Source organism: Styela clava, chromosome 4, assembly GCF_964204865.1.
Source record: "Styela clava chromosome 4, kaStyClav1.hap1.2, whole genome shotgun sequence".
In the NCBI taxonomy this organism is placed as follows: domain Eukaryota; kingdom Metazoa; phylum Chordata; class Ascidiacea; order Stolidobranchia; family Styelidae; genus Styela; species Styela clava.
The window spans coordinates 16,662,240-16,676,589 of NC_135253.1; the positions used below are offsets into that span (position 1 = coordinate 16,662,240).

At 34.6% G+C, this 14,350-nt stretch overlaps 5 protein-coding genes across 5 annotated transcripts in view; 1 reads left to right on the forward strand and 4 right to left on the reverse strand.

The window, feature by feature from the left end:
- The window catches only part of LOC120326543 (uncharacterized), a 116,456-nt gene that overhangs the window by 28,621 nt on the left and 73,485 nt on the right, over positions 1-14,350 (reverse strand). The window lies entirely within an intron of this gene.
- LOC120327180 (tRNA (uracil-5-)-methyltransferase homolog A-like) overlaps positions 1-14,350 on the forward strand; it is an 82,745-nt gene that overhangs the window by 15,928 nt on the left and 52,467 nt on the right. The gene's annotated exons all lie outside the window — the stretch shown is intronic.
- LOC144422222 (uncharacterized) lies at positions 550-2,849 on the reverse strand. Its single transcript, XM_078112175.1, has 4 exons — positions 2,798-2,849; positions 1,976-2,073; positions 1,606-1,712; positions 550-1,215 (listed from the first exon to the last, which is right to left on the reverse strand). Exons 2-4 carry the CDS (start codon positions 2,022-2,024, stop codon positions 565-567), a joined length of 807 nt encoding a protein of 268 aa, XP_077968301.1. The 5' UTR covers positions 2,025-2,073; positions 2,798-2,849; the 3' UTR covers positions 550-564.
- Positions 4,677-7,081, reverse strand: LOC120327222 (uncharacterized). Its single transcript, XM_039393679.2, has 3 exons — positions 6,941-7,081; positions 6,412-6,530; positions 4,677-6,119 (listed from the first exon to the last, which is right to left on the reverse strand). The coding sequence occupies exons 1-3, from the start codon at positions 6,987-6,989 to the stop codon at positions 5,451-5,453; spliced, it is 837 nt and encodes a 278-aa protein (XP_039249613.2). The 5' UTR covers positions 6,990-7,081; the 3' UTR covers positions 4,677-5,450.
- On the reverse strand, positions 10,111-12,927 carry LOC144422221 (uncharacterized). The gene is made up of 4 exons (XM_078112174.1): positions 12,769-12,927; positions 11,865-11,962; positions 11,477-11,595; positions 10,111-11,096 (listed from the first exon to the last, which is right to left on the reverse strand). The coding sequence occupies exons 2-4, from the start codon at positions 11,911-11,913 to the stop codon at positions 10,431-10,433; spliced, it is 834 nt and encodes a 277-aa protein (XP_077968300.1). The 5' UTR covers positions 11,914-11,962; positions 12,769-12,927; the 3' UTR covers positions 10,111-10,430.

The window sequence follows — 14,350 nt, forward strand, 5'->3', positions numbered from 1 at the left end:
ATAAACATTCGAATGTAGCAAGTAGAGTCGAGTTTTGAATAATTCGTAGAAGTATAGAAGTTCCAGACACTTCTTGGAATCTATCTGTAAGCAACACCTGGGGGAAATTTACGAGTAAGCTTTTCAATCTGAAAAGAATATTCTACTTCAGACTCTCGTTTTGCAATAAGCGTTAGTTAATAAGCAAAAGTTCTGCATTTTTAATTTGTGGATTCGTCTCACCGCCAAATCTCAACATAAAAGTTGTTAACTTTGATATTGGCTGCGTATTTATTTTTTTCATAAACTAGATTACGGAAAATAAACTCTGTATATTGTTTCAACTTTTTTTTTTATTAATTGAAGCTGCCATAAAACTTTATACTTGAAATGGGATCAGGAAAGATTCCATCAAATCTTTTCCAAGCATTAGTTACTACGACAATCGTATAAAATATAGTATATATTGTATTTTCCTAGCAAGTTGAACGAATATTTATCTGAAAATATTATTAATAAAATTGCCAAACTCGTTGAAAAATTACTGATTTGAATATATATTTCAGCACACTATAACGTTAACTATTAATTACTGAACCATTTTGCTGCTTTATATACACCAAGGTTAAAAAGAAGTAGAGGGAAAGAAAAAACTGTTGAAATCCCTCCAGACGTTGCAGTAGTTGTAGTTGCTGTAGTAGTTGTAGTAGTGGATGCTACGCATGCCGCTTCCGAGGCTTCATAACCAGATTTACATGCACATTTTCCTGTCGAGGTGTTGCATTCCGAGTTGGCGTCACCATTGGTTGTGCAGTCGGAGGTCGCTGCACATGCTCTCTCAACACAAGCTGTTTCCCCAGGGATCTGATTTACTGGACATGCGCACTGTGATGATACGCAGTAGAGAGTGCCGGATCCACAAGTAGATGTGATTGTAGCTGTTGTGCAAGTTTTGGGTGTACACGATCCAGATGAAGCGTCGGCATCGGAAAGGAATCCACAGGTGCATCCAGTTGTAGCACAATAAGAATGAGCTTCGTTGATAAAACAATCTCTGTCACCATTGGCGCAGCTACGACGTTCACAGGCAGTGTGTGACGTATCAACAAAGTTATCTTTGCAGTTGCAAACGTCGGTCGTGGGAGCCGTATTGCAGTAAGTGTTGGGAGCCAGAGTAGTGCAGACACTGTCAGCATTGCATGTCTTTGCTTCGCAGGCATCATTCGGGGTATTGGGCTGTAAAATTTGACATGAAAAATAAATTAATTCTGTATCTTATAACTTCATTTGCGAAATAGTTTTGGTCAACTGGATCTAATGCCAGCTAACACTATAGCTATTTCTATGGGTTTGACATGAAGTTGTGTTGGAAAATCTGTTGTACATCACTTTAATACAAAAATCGAAAACATAATATGTTAAATAGCTCTTCAGTTTGCAATCTGCATGATAAAAGATTCTCCGGTAATAAGCTTACTTCAGTTTTGGTATTACTCGAGGTGAATGAAAATAAATTATATCTTTCATTATATCTTGAATTTTATTGTTTAAGCTGAGTCCATTAGCAAAAGCTCACATGAATATTTGGATAATTTGAGTGCTCAAGTACTTTTTGATTATTCTTACCGTATAATTGACATCACACACGCAAAGTGCAGGAGCAGGGCTGCACGTATTTGCGTTTGGTTCTCCTGTACATGCACCGCCTGTGCAAGCGCTCAATTGACTCAGACCTGTTAAAAAAAAAACTTGCCTTGCCGTCTGGTTCTTAATTTTATTGTTAATTTAAAACGTTATCCACCTATAATTTAGACGTTTTTCCAATTTCACGATTCAGTTGAATGATAGGCTTGTTTTAGGAATTTGTCTGCATCTACTCTTTTAAAATTTAATCAATTTTTAGAGTAAATAAATGTAGTTTAATCAAAAAAAAAAATGTCGCAAAGTACGACGTTTTTATAAATTTATCTAGTGTAAAGTAATTACTATACTTCACCTCCTCTTGTCACGAACAAAACACACAGCATAGAAACCAGAACCCTCATTTTAATTGTTGTTAAGATTAATGAATCTTCGAATATTCGTCGATTTATTCTGTAATATTCGAAACAGAAATTTAGTATTATGGGTTATTAACAAAGAAATTCCCCGTCCTGTCTCCCTCACGAAAATTTCGACGAAGCCTATTTCTATCATATCCTCGCGCGATTAACTTTTTAAAATTACTTTGATAAATAATTAGTTTTCAGGGTTAGTTCATTTATTTTTGTTTATAATAATAAAAAATTAATAGCATTTATTTTGAATGTTTCAGAATTCATTTTCGACCAAGGCATTGGTTAAGCAGCCCCTGATAAATACATGGCTATCATGCTATGGCGAACAGGATCTTTCTAACTCGGCATTGCCCTACCATGTTATCAAACAGTAGATATATTTATTGTCTTAATCCTAGCGTAAACTGCCGGTTCGTAATCAGCGGCAAAAAACACAGTCAGACAATGGAAATGTTCATGTCAACCTCATTTTTTTTCCGATGAAGTTATGGTAAATAAACAATTTTATATATTGTTTACACAAATTGGATTCCCAAACAAAAATCCGTTTCAAAACCGGTTCGCCTACAGTTTACACCATGTATCTACAAAATCCAACTTTCTTAAGACAACATCATATGACTATTCCTGCATTGGTTCGAGTTACCATTGCTCATTGGGTATATTCAAGACATATTGGGTTACAAATAACTATACGAATTTTAGCATGAGAACGACGAACGGTAAGAAAGTATATTGATTGAAAAAATCATTAGACTCACCCAATCTCGCAACGTTATTCAACAGGTAAATATCTTCAACCGAATGCTTCATTTGATGATAGTTTGCAGTTTTTATACTGAATCACCGCAGAAAAAGATTTCTTTGCTTGAATGAAAGAGAATACTATTTGTTTGGGGACTAGCGAACTTCGCTTATAACAAAAGCACTCTTTCCGATATGTTATTGGTTGCAATACCTAATTTACATGTCGTCAACGACATTTTCGTCTTTTGATTAAGGACAATGAATTCTTTCATATTATTACCACAAGCCATATCAACCAAGTCCGTGTAACTTTTGGGGTTTTCAGTATTTTAGCATCAAATATTTATACAATTCACAGTTTGTTAAATTATTCATATTAGGTCGAACGTTTATGCATAAAATGATATTATCGCATAATATCACAAATGAGATCAATTGTTTCACAATATCGCTTCAAAATGGCGACGTTCACACGATCGAGGTTGTTACTAAACAAGGATTTCATTAACTCTCCTTCGAGAAGATTAAATTTAATGCAAGCGTTTTTGACAGTTGTTTCATATGCTAGGTGTTGTTATTCGGTTGCCATTCAATTTCCAGCGTCAGAATACCGAGTCTGTAATGGAATATTGTAATGGTTAGCAGATGAACACGATACGCGCGATAATACTTGTTGGATATTAGTCCTTTTATGAAATACCACTTACGACTGTTGTTATTCAAACGGTTAACGGTCGTAGGGAAAAATAAATAAAACGCTGGGATTTAGGTGGGTGCGATATTATGTTGTACTGAAATGCTGAATTTCCTTTCAACATTTAGTGTGTTAGAATGGAGTATTTATTATTATAATTTACACTTCTGTATCTCGTATGTTCTATTTTTATGGTAATATATATGGCGCTCCCGGAGTATGTGTACCAAGATGACGCACAACCTGAACATAGTATGTGTACCAGGTGAGGGTTCAGGTTGCGCGCTACTTTGGTACACATACTTCGGGAGCGCCATAAAAATATGCCTTTTGCAAGCTATTTTGTACACACTTTGACCTCATACTTTGAAATAAAATGTTGACGTGAGCATCTCGGCATCTGACGTAAGTTTGTTTTGGGGATCATTATAATATAAAACTAAGTCAAAAAGAGTCATATGAGTGTCTATTATGGTGAACGTATAAGCCATAATGAGCTAGAAATTTCCAAGCGCATGCGACAGTCACCATACTTTTCCAACTAGTTATTTGTCTATTGCTGAAGGCGTTCACTTTGCATCTGTTTAAAGCTCTAAGATACAATACCAAGGTCTCAACAAGCCGTTTCATTTGGGGTCCGTTTCTAAAGAAATACATGTGTTGCACAAGCTACAAACTGGACTCCAGACAAGTAGTCGATGTGATGTACAACCCATTTGAACACGTTATATTGTTTGGGTGGTTTTGTATTCAAGTTGTTGCCTGGACAGGATCCTGCCATATAAATTTGATATTTTATTAAAATAAAACGCATTGCGGTATAATTTTGTAAAAGTTGTCAACTGATGCCAATTATGATGATCTAATGAATTTGAGCCATGATACTTTGCCAATATCAGAAGAGTGGGCGTATCTTAGCTACAAATCCTACTCTGTTGAGCTTAAATCAGATATTTCTACTGGGATGGTTGGCTATGTTGAGTTTCGCTTTATTCGAGAATAGCACTGGCTATCGGTGTCCAGTTGACTTCATATAGAGAAACTTGCAATATGAAAAGTGGTTGTTGCTAATGTTTTTAAAATTTTTATTCTTGGAATTATTTGAATACGTTAGTTAAAATGTAACGTTCTTTTTAGTGTCCAGTATTAGCATCGGAGTATGCACCGGCTTATTTTTTTTCAAACTTTCTGATTGGAGCTGAAATTCTTAATGAGCAGAAGTTAAGTAAAATTTCTGTAGCAAAATTTCCTGCGGTACAAACTTTCTACGCAAATTTTTTTCAATGGAGTAGAAATTTCAAGCGATACCAACTAATATTTTCTATTTTTCGTAGTCTATTATCTAGCTAGATTGTATGGATTTGAAGTTGCAGTCAAATTTATTTTACACGGCGTGCAATCTTTGAGACAATGAACATTCGAATGTAGCAAGTAGAGTCGAGTTTTGAATAATTCGTAGAAGTATAGAAGTTCCAGACACTTCTTGGAATCTATCTGTAAGCAACACCTGGGGGAAATTTACGAGTAAACTTTTCACTCTGAAAAGACTATTCTACTTCAAACTCTCGTTTTGCAATAAGCGTTAGTTAATAAGCAAAAGTTCTGCATTTTTAATTTGCGGATTCGTCTCACCGCAAAATCTCAACATAAAAGTTGTTAACTTTGATATTGGCTGCGTATTTATTTTTTTCATAAACTAGATTACGGAAAAAAAACTCTGTATATTGTTTCAACTTTTTTTTTATTAATTGAAGCTGCCATAAAACTTTATACTTGAAATGGGATCAGGAAAGATTCCATCAAATCTTTTCCAAGCATTAGTTACTACTAAAATCGTATAAAATAAAGTATATATTGTATTTTCCTAGCAAGTTGAACAAATATTCATCTGAAAATATTATTAATAAAATTGCCAAACTCATTGAAAAATTACTGATTTGAATATATATTTCAGCACGCTGTAACGTTAATTATCAATTACTGAACCATTTTGCTGCTTTAAACACACAATAGTTGAAAAGAAGTAGAGGGAACGAAAAAACTGTTGAAATTCCTCCACACGTTGCAGTAGTTGTAGTTGCTGTAGTAGTAGTAGTTGTAGTAGTGGATGCTACGCATGCTGCTTCCGAGGCTTCATAACCAGATTTACATGCACATTTCCCTGTTGAGGTGTTGCATTCCGAATTGGCGTCACCATTAGTTGTGCAGTCGGAGGTCGCTGCACATGTTCTGTCAACACAAGCTGTTGCCCCAGCGATCTGATTTGCTGGGCATGCGCACACTGATGATACACAGTAGAGAGTGCCGGATCCACAAGCAGATGCGATTGTTGATGTTGTGCATGCTTTGGCTGTACACGATCCAGATGAGCCGTCGGTAGTGGAAAGAAATCCACAGGCGCATCCGATGGTTCCAGATGAAGAACAATATGAATTAGCTTCGTTTACAACACAATCTCTGTCACCATTGGCGCAGGTTCGACGTACACAGGCAGCGTTTGACGTATCGACAAAGTTTGCCTTGCAGTTGCAAACGTCGGTCGTGGGAGCCGTATTGCAGTAACTGTTGGTATCGGAAGGGGTGCAGTCACCATCACCACTAGCGCATGTCCTTGCTGTGCAGTCAGTATTCGGGGTAGCAGGCTGTAAAATTAGTCATGAAAAATAAATCAATTCTGTATCTTGTAACTTCATTTGCGAGATAGTTTTGGTATCAACTCGAACTAATGCCAGCTAACACAATGATTATTTCTAGGCGTTTTAACGGAAACAAATTTTAAATAGCTCTTCAGTTTGCAATCTGCATGATAAAAGATTCTCCGGTGATAAGCTTACTTCAGTTTTGGTTTTACTCGAGGTGAATAAAAATAAATTATATATTTTAATATATCTTGAATTTTTTAGTTTTAATCGAATACTTATTCTTTATCCTTACCATATAATTGACATTACACACGCAAAGTGGAGGAGTAGAAGAGTCGCACAAAGCTGCGTTTGGTTCGCCTGTACATGTACCACCTGCGCCTGAGCAAGTTCCGTCCAATTGACTTAGACCTATTAGTTACAAAAAAATGCCGTCTTTTTTTATGAATTTATTGTTAATTCGTTATTTTTCAAATTAAAATTTACTACACGATCTGCCAACCGAATCTTTTGACTGCAGACTGAAGTACAAAATTGTTTGAAAACATTTTAATTTTACTCAAATATTTTTTTCATAAATGATTCGTACAATATTGAATTTTACGACTCAATTATTTTAGGTTTGTGTTTATTTTGGCATTTCGTCTACATCTGCTATTTTAAAAACTTGTTCAATATTTTGAATCAATAAATGTAGTTTATAAAGGAGAAAACAGGTCAGATGAAATTTTTGCAATCTCATTTACATAAAAAATATTTTTATAAATGAATTTAGTGTAAACTAGCTACGAGAATTTTTTTTCAATATTGAAATACTTCACCTCCTCTTGCCATGAGCAAAACACACACGATTGAAATCAAAATCTTCATTCTCTTCGTTTTCGTTTTATTTCTGGATTAAAATTACTCGAGTGCTAGCTGGTTTATTCTGCAAGTACTAAATTTAAAATATGTATTAAACTTAAATTGAGTTTTAAAAATTATAAACCTTGAATAGTGATTTTTTGGGGGGATTGCGGGTACTTTATGGAAAAACCTAACAAAAAACGTAAAGCTCTAGTAATAATACTCTTCGCCCACAATATTATAAAGCAATACTTATTTGATCAAATGCAAAATAAATTGTGGCGCTTATGGCAGCTAATATTTGCATCTCTTAGTTAGTAATAAAACTTTTTTCATATTTTATGTCGGTTTAAAAATGCCCTCTGAATTGGATATATTGTTGTCAAATTTTTCAGATGACAAATAAACGTTTATCAGCGGTATCAGCGGTTTCCAAGCATTTCATACGCAATCTCTTCATAATGGTTTTAAATAGCTTTACTGTTCCGAAAAGATCAACAATTGATAAGTCAGTATTAGCAAATATGACATTGTTATCTATGACTTGGGCAATATACCAATTGAATCTTACTGGAGAACTTCTGCACCACAACATAATATAATACATAACTATATTTATGTTCCATCGGCTCGCTATGTCTGTTGTACTATAGTCTTACAAATATGGTACGGTTCGCAACCGTTATATATACTCATATTCGCGTTGATAACTATGGTAAAAAAAAACTGTTATTCCTATTCCCTTCTAATGTTTTTCTTATTTTTTCGTGCGTTTTCAACCGTTATATATACTCGTATTCGCGTTAATAACTATGGTAGAAAAAGATTATTATTCTTATTTCCTTAGAATGTTTCTCTTATTTTTTCGTGTGTTTCGCGTGACAACGTAGACGGATTCGCACTACTGGATATTTGGATCGCACGAAATGCCCCGTTGAAAAGCGCACCTTGACAGCACAAACCTGATTTTAATTTTTTTTTAATCCTTCGTGGAGATCCCTTGAATGCGTTACCCATGTTTCAAAAAGTGTTTAAAGACCTTGTATCAAGTTGGCATGGCAATCTAAAAGGATACACAAGGTATCAACATAACATGAGCGATGCTGAAAAAAATTCAATTTGTTATTTTTGCCCATCCACCTAAAATTAATTCACGAAATATTGTTACCATATTCATGCTGGTGTTAGAGCCTGAATATGCTTAGCTGAAATTATTAGGTTCTATTGTGATCGAATGTGAAATCTGATAACAGGTATATTGGAGGCCTTTCCACTCACCAGTCCTTTTTCCTGTCAAGTTCAATCGCTCTGAAATATACTATTAGATTTTTATGTTTTGAAAATTACGTGTGGTAGGTACAATGTGTTTTCAATTGAAAAATAAGAGCATTCATTTCTCTTACCAGTTGGAGAAACGGTATGCTTGTCTCTTGTTGTGTTATTTATTCTTAGTATCTTGGCTGCCATAGAAAACTTCTATAGAAAACATAGGCGGATAGTGACGACCGTTAGTATAAAAATAATATATATATGCACAATAGTCTAGTAGCTATGGGATACACATCAACTTAAATTATATTTCAGAATATATCGGCCAATAGAATTCTAAAATTAGGTTTCAATATTCTACTTATTTTTATTTATAATATCTAAGTTACGGAAATGTTAATCATAAAAGTTGAGAAAAATTGTTGAAGATAATTTCAGAAAAAATATTACCTTGTTAATATTTACAAAACTAAAACAAGAAGTAATAGTCTTATCGTAGCTGGATCATTTTTTTTAAAATTTGGTCTCAGTATGTTGATCCCTCGCTGTTGGTACAATACAAGTTTTCTAGAAGTTTTAGTCTGAGCTTAGTTGGAAATTATTAGAAAAAAACTTAAATGTTATTCCCAATTACCATTCGTATGTCCTTCTCCGTTTAAGGCTTTATCTTGAACATAATTAAATATATTGCAATTAGATTTTAACGCAGTCGTGCTAATGGAATGGGTAAGCCTGCTCATGAAGTCCGCTATTCGAATGTGTTTTCTTTACTTCTATATTGCGCAAAGCACGGCAATTGGAAAGCATAAGGGCGAGATGTTCTTTTTATCCCATGATTACACCAGTTTGTAGAACAATGATTCACTCGTCCAAGCATGAAGAATATTATAATTTAGATTTGGAAGTTGTTTTTAAGTAGAGAAATAATTTTGTTAACAAACTATGGATTTTTATAACATTGTTGACGACGTTACGGCGGGGCTTATACGACTTTTACTTTCGTTTATCCGGCAGATTTTCTCTATGAATATAAATGTTTTACTCAATAGTTGAAAAATGACATTTATCCGCTTGAATTGATTTCAAAGGAGAATATTTACAAGTAAAGTTGTCTATGAAATTCATGTAATCGTATCATGCCTCATAGTGTGTTGAACGCGAATTTTGATTTCAAATATAAATTTATAGCTTATGCATATGGTTTTATCCAGAGATTTTTTATTTTCATTTACTGCCTGTGTGTATGGATATTCTATGTATCGTAGTGATAAGATTTATATTTAGAGTGGAAATCGAATGAAACCCATGTCATTGGATGATTATTTAACAAAACAAATGTATGCGTTATGTATGGTATGGCGCCGGTCACTTGTACAGGTCTTTGGACTCGTAGGTGAAGCGATAACATGGATAAGGGTGGGTGTACAAAACTGGTCGTACAGGCGAATCCATATGAAAAGTCAACATATGAAAATAAATACAATATACCCTCATTTACAGAGAAATATTCACTTAACCTGGCTTTAAATGAGAGGAAGATTTGCGCAGTTGTTTGCTACAAGGTTTTATGCTTACAAATCCAATTTTATTGCGCTCGGCGGTCCAAATAATTTGTAGAAGTCAATTTTTCTACTTTTGAAATTTTATTCCATGTATATATTTCAAAAAAATTACCGCCGAACTTCGGCGCGTCGACGTAACCTTTAAAGAAAGAACCTTTATGAATTTACTGTATAGTTTCATCAAGAAACTAAAAATGTGTTATAAAAGATGGAAGTAGGATACTTGTGTGTAGACCCCCGTATATTGATATCAAAATGAACATAGTTTCACTCTTCAATCAAAAAATAAATGAGCGTGCATCAGTCAGTCGCTGGAGGCTTCTAAAGGTGCGTTTCCAGTACTATGTGTAACGAACACAGATTACGGAAAAAAAACTCCGTATATTGTTTCAACTTTTTTATTTATTAATTGAAGCTGCCATAAAACTTTATACTTGAAATGGGATCAGGAAAGATTCCATCAAATCTTTTCCAAGCATTAGTTACTACTAAAATCGTATAAAATAAAGTATATATTGTATTTTCCTAGCAAGTTGAACGAATATTCATCTAAAAATATTATTAATAAAATTGCCAAACTCATTGAAAAATTACTGATTTGAATATATATTTCAGCACACTATAACGTTAACTATTAATTACTGAACCATTTTGCTGCTTTATATACACCAAGGTTGAAAAGAAGTAGAGGGAAAGAAAAAGCTGTCGAAATCCCTCCAGACGTTGCAGGAGTTGTAGTTGCTGTAGTAGTAGTAGTTGTAGTAGTGGATGCTACGCATGCCGCTTCCGAGGCTTCATATCCAGATTTACATGCACATTTTCCTGTTGAGGTGTTGCATTCCGAGTTGGCGTCACCATTGGTTGTGCAGTCGGAGGTCGCTGCACATGCTCTCTCAACACAAGCTGTTGCCCCAGGAATCTGATTTACTGGACATGCGCACTGTGATGATACGCAGTAGAGAGTGCCGGATCCACAAGCAGATGCGATTGTAGTTGCTGTGCAAGCTTTGGGTGTACACGATCCAGATGAAGTGGAAGCGGAAAGGAATCCACAGGTGCATCCAGTGTCTCCAGATGTAGCACAATAGGAATTAGCTTCAGTGATAAAACAATCTCTGTCACCATTGGCGCAGGTACGACGTACACAGGAAGTGTGTGACGTATCAACAAAATTCACTTTGCAGTTGCAAACGTCGGTCGCGGGAGCTGTATTGCAGTAACTGTTGGTATCGGAAGGGGTGCAGTCACCATCACCACCACTGCATGTCCTTTCTATGCAGTCATTATCCGGGGTAGTAGGCTGTAAAATTAGACATGAAAAATAAATTAATTCTGTATCTTGTAACTTCATTTGCGAAATAGTTTTGGTATCAACTGGATCTAATGCCAGCTAACATTATAGCTATTTCTAGGGGTTTGACATGAAGTTGTGTTGGAAAATCTGTTGTACATCACTTTAATACAAGAATCGAAAACATAATATGTTAAATAGATCTTCAGTTTGCAATTTGCACGATAAAAGATTCTCCGATGATAAGATTACTTCAGTTTTGGTATTACTCGAGGTGAATGAAAATAATTTATATCTTTCATTATATCTTGAATTTTAAGTCCATTAGCAAAGACTCACATGAATATTTTGATAATTTGAGTGCTCAAGTACTTTTTGATTATTCTTACCATATAATTGACATTACACACGCAAAGTGGAGTAGGATCAGAGTTGCACGTATTTGCGTTTGGTTCGTTTGAACATGTACCACCTCCGCCTGAGCAAGTTCCGTCCAATTGACTCAGACCTGTTATAAAAAAAAACTTGCCTTGTCGTCTGGTTCTCAATTTTATTGTTAATTTAATAAGTTATCGACCTACAATTTAAACGTTTTTTCAATTTCACGATTCAGTTGAATGATGTGCCTGTTTTGGGAATTTGTCTGCATCTACTATTTTAATTCAATTTTTAGAGTAAATAAATATAGTTTGATAAAGAAGAAATTGAAAACAAAATTGTCTCAAAAAACGACCTTTTTATTAATTTATCTAGTGTTAAGTAATTACTATACTTCACCTTCTCTTGTCATGAACAAAACACACAGCATAGAAACCAAAACCCTCATTTTAATTGTTGTTAGGATTGATGAATCTTCGAATATTCGTCGATTTATGCTGTAATATTTGAAACAGAAATTTAGTATTATGGATTATTAACAAAGAAATTCCCCGTCCTGTCTCCCTCACGAAAATTTCGACGAAGCCTATTTCTATCATATCCCCGCGCGATTAACTTTTTAAAATTACTTTGATAAATAATTAGTTGTCAGGGTTAGTTCATTTATTTATGTTTATAATAATAACAAATTGATAGCATTTATTTTGGATGTTTCAGAATTCATCTTCGACCAAGGCATTGGTTAAGCAGCCCCTGGTAAATACATAGCTATCATGCTATGGCGAACAGAATCTTTCTAACTCGGCATTGCCCTACCATGTTATTAAAACAGTAAATATATTTATTGTCTTAATGTTTAATTTTTTTTAAGATTATAAAAACAAAAATAATCCAGATGTAACGAGTCGCGTAAACTGCCGGTTCATAATCGGCGGCAAAAAACAAAGTCAGACAATGGCAATGTTCATGTCAACTTCATTTTTCGTCTGATTAAGTTATGGTAGATAAACTATTCTATATATTGTTTACATAAAAAGCATATGTTTATAAATCAATTAAATTGGATTCCCAAACAATAATCCGTTTCAAAACCGGTTCGCTTACAGTTTACACTATATATCTACAAATTCCAACTTTGTTAAGACGACATCATATGACTATTCCTGCATTGAGTATGGTTCAAGTTACCATTGCTCATTGAATATATTCAAGACATATTGGGATACGAATAACTATACGAATTTTAGCGTGAGAACGACGAACGGTAAGAAAGTATGTTGATTGAAAAAATTATTATACTCACCCAATCTCGCAATGTTATTCAACGGGTAAATATCTTCAACCGAATGCTTCATTTGATGATAGTTTGCAGTTTTTATACTGAATCACCGCAGAAAAAGATTCCTTTGGATGAATGAAAGAGAATACTATTTGTTTGGGGACTAGCGACTTTCGTTTATAACCAAAGCACTCTTTCCGATATGTTAACCCGTTTGGTTGCAATACCTAATTTACATATCGTCAACGACATTTTCGTCTTTTGATTAAGGGCAATGAATTCTCTGATATTATTACCACAAGCCATATCAACCAAGTCCGTGTAACTTTTGGGGTTTTCAGTATTTTAGCATCATCTATTTATACAACTCACAGTTTGTTAAAATATTCATATTAGGTCGAACGTTTATGCATAAAATAATACTATCGCATAATATCAAATGAGAATAATTGTTTCACAATATCGCTTCAAAATGGCGACGTTCACACGAACGAAGTTGTTACTAGACAAGGATTTCATTAACTCTCCTTCGAGAAGATTAAATTTAATGTAAGGGTTTTTGACAGTTGTTTCATGTGCCACGTGTTGTTATTCGGTTGCCATTCAACTTTCAGCGTCAGAATACCGAGTCTGTAATGGAATATTGTAATGATTAGCAGACGAACACGATACGCGCGATAATACTTGTTCGATGCTAGTCCTTTTATGAAATACCACTTACGACTGTTGTTATTCAAATGAGATAACGGTCGTAGGGAAAAATAAATGAAACGCTGGGATTTAGGTGGGTGCGATATTATGTTGTACTGAAATGCTGAATTTCCTTTCAACATTTAGTGTATTAGAATGGAGTATTTATTATTATAATTTACACTTCTGTATCTCGTATGTTTTATTTTTATCGTAATATATATATGGCGCTCCCGGAGTATGTGTACCAAGATGACGCACAACCTGAACATATTATGTGTACCAGGTGAAGGTTCAGGTTGCGCGCCACCTTGGCACACATACTTCGGAAGCCCCATATAAATATGCCAAAAGCTATTTTGAACAAACTTTGACCTCATAATTTGAAATAAAATGTTGACGTGAGCATTTCGGCATTTGATGTACGTTTATTTTTGAAATCATTATAATATAAAATTCTGTCAAAAATCATGTTTAGCACACATTTGGAACAACAACATATGAGTGTCTTCTATGGTGAACGTATAAGCTATAATGAGCTAGAAATTTCCAAGCGCATGCGACAGTCACCATACTTTTCCAACTAGTCATTTGTCTATTGCTGAAGGCGTTCACTTTGCATCTGTTTAAAGCTCTAAGATACAATATCAAGGCCTCAACAGGCCGTTTCGTTTGGGGTCCGTTTCTAAGGAAATACCTGTGTTGCACAAGCTACAAACTGGACTCCAGACAAGTAGTCGATGTGATGTACAACCCATTTAAACACGTTATATCGTTTGGGTGGATTTGTATTCAAGTTGTTGCCTGGACAGGATCCTGCTATATAAATTTGATATTTTATTAAAATAAAACGCATTGCGGTATAATTTTGTAAAAGTTGTCAACTGATGCCAATTTTGATGATCCAATGAATTTG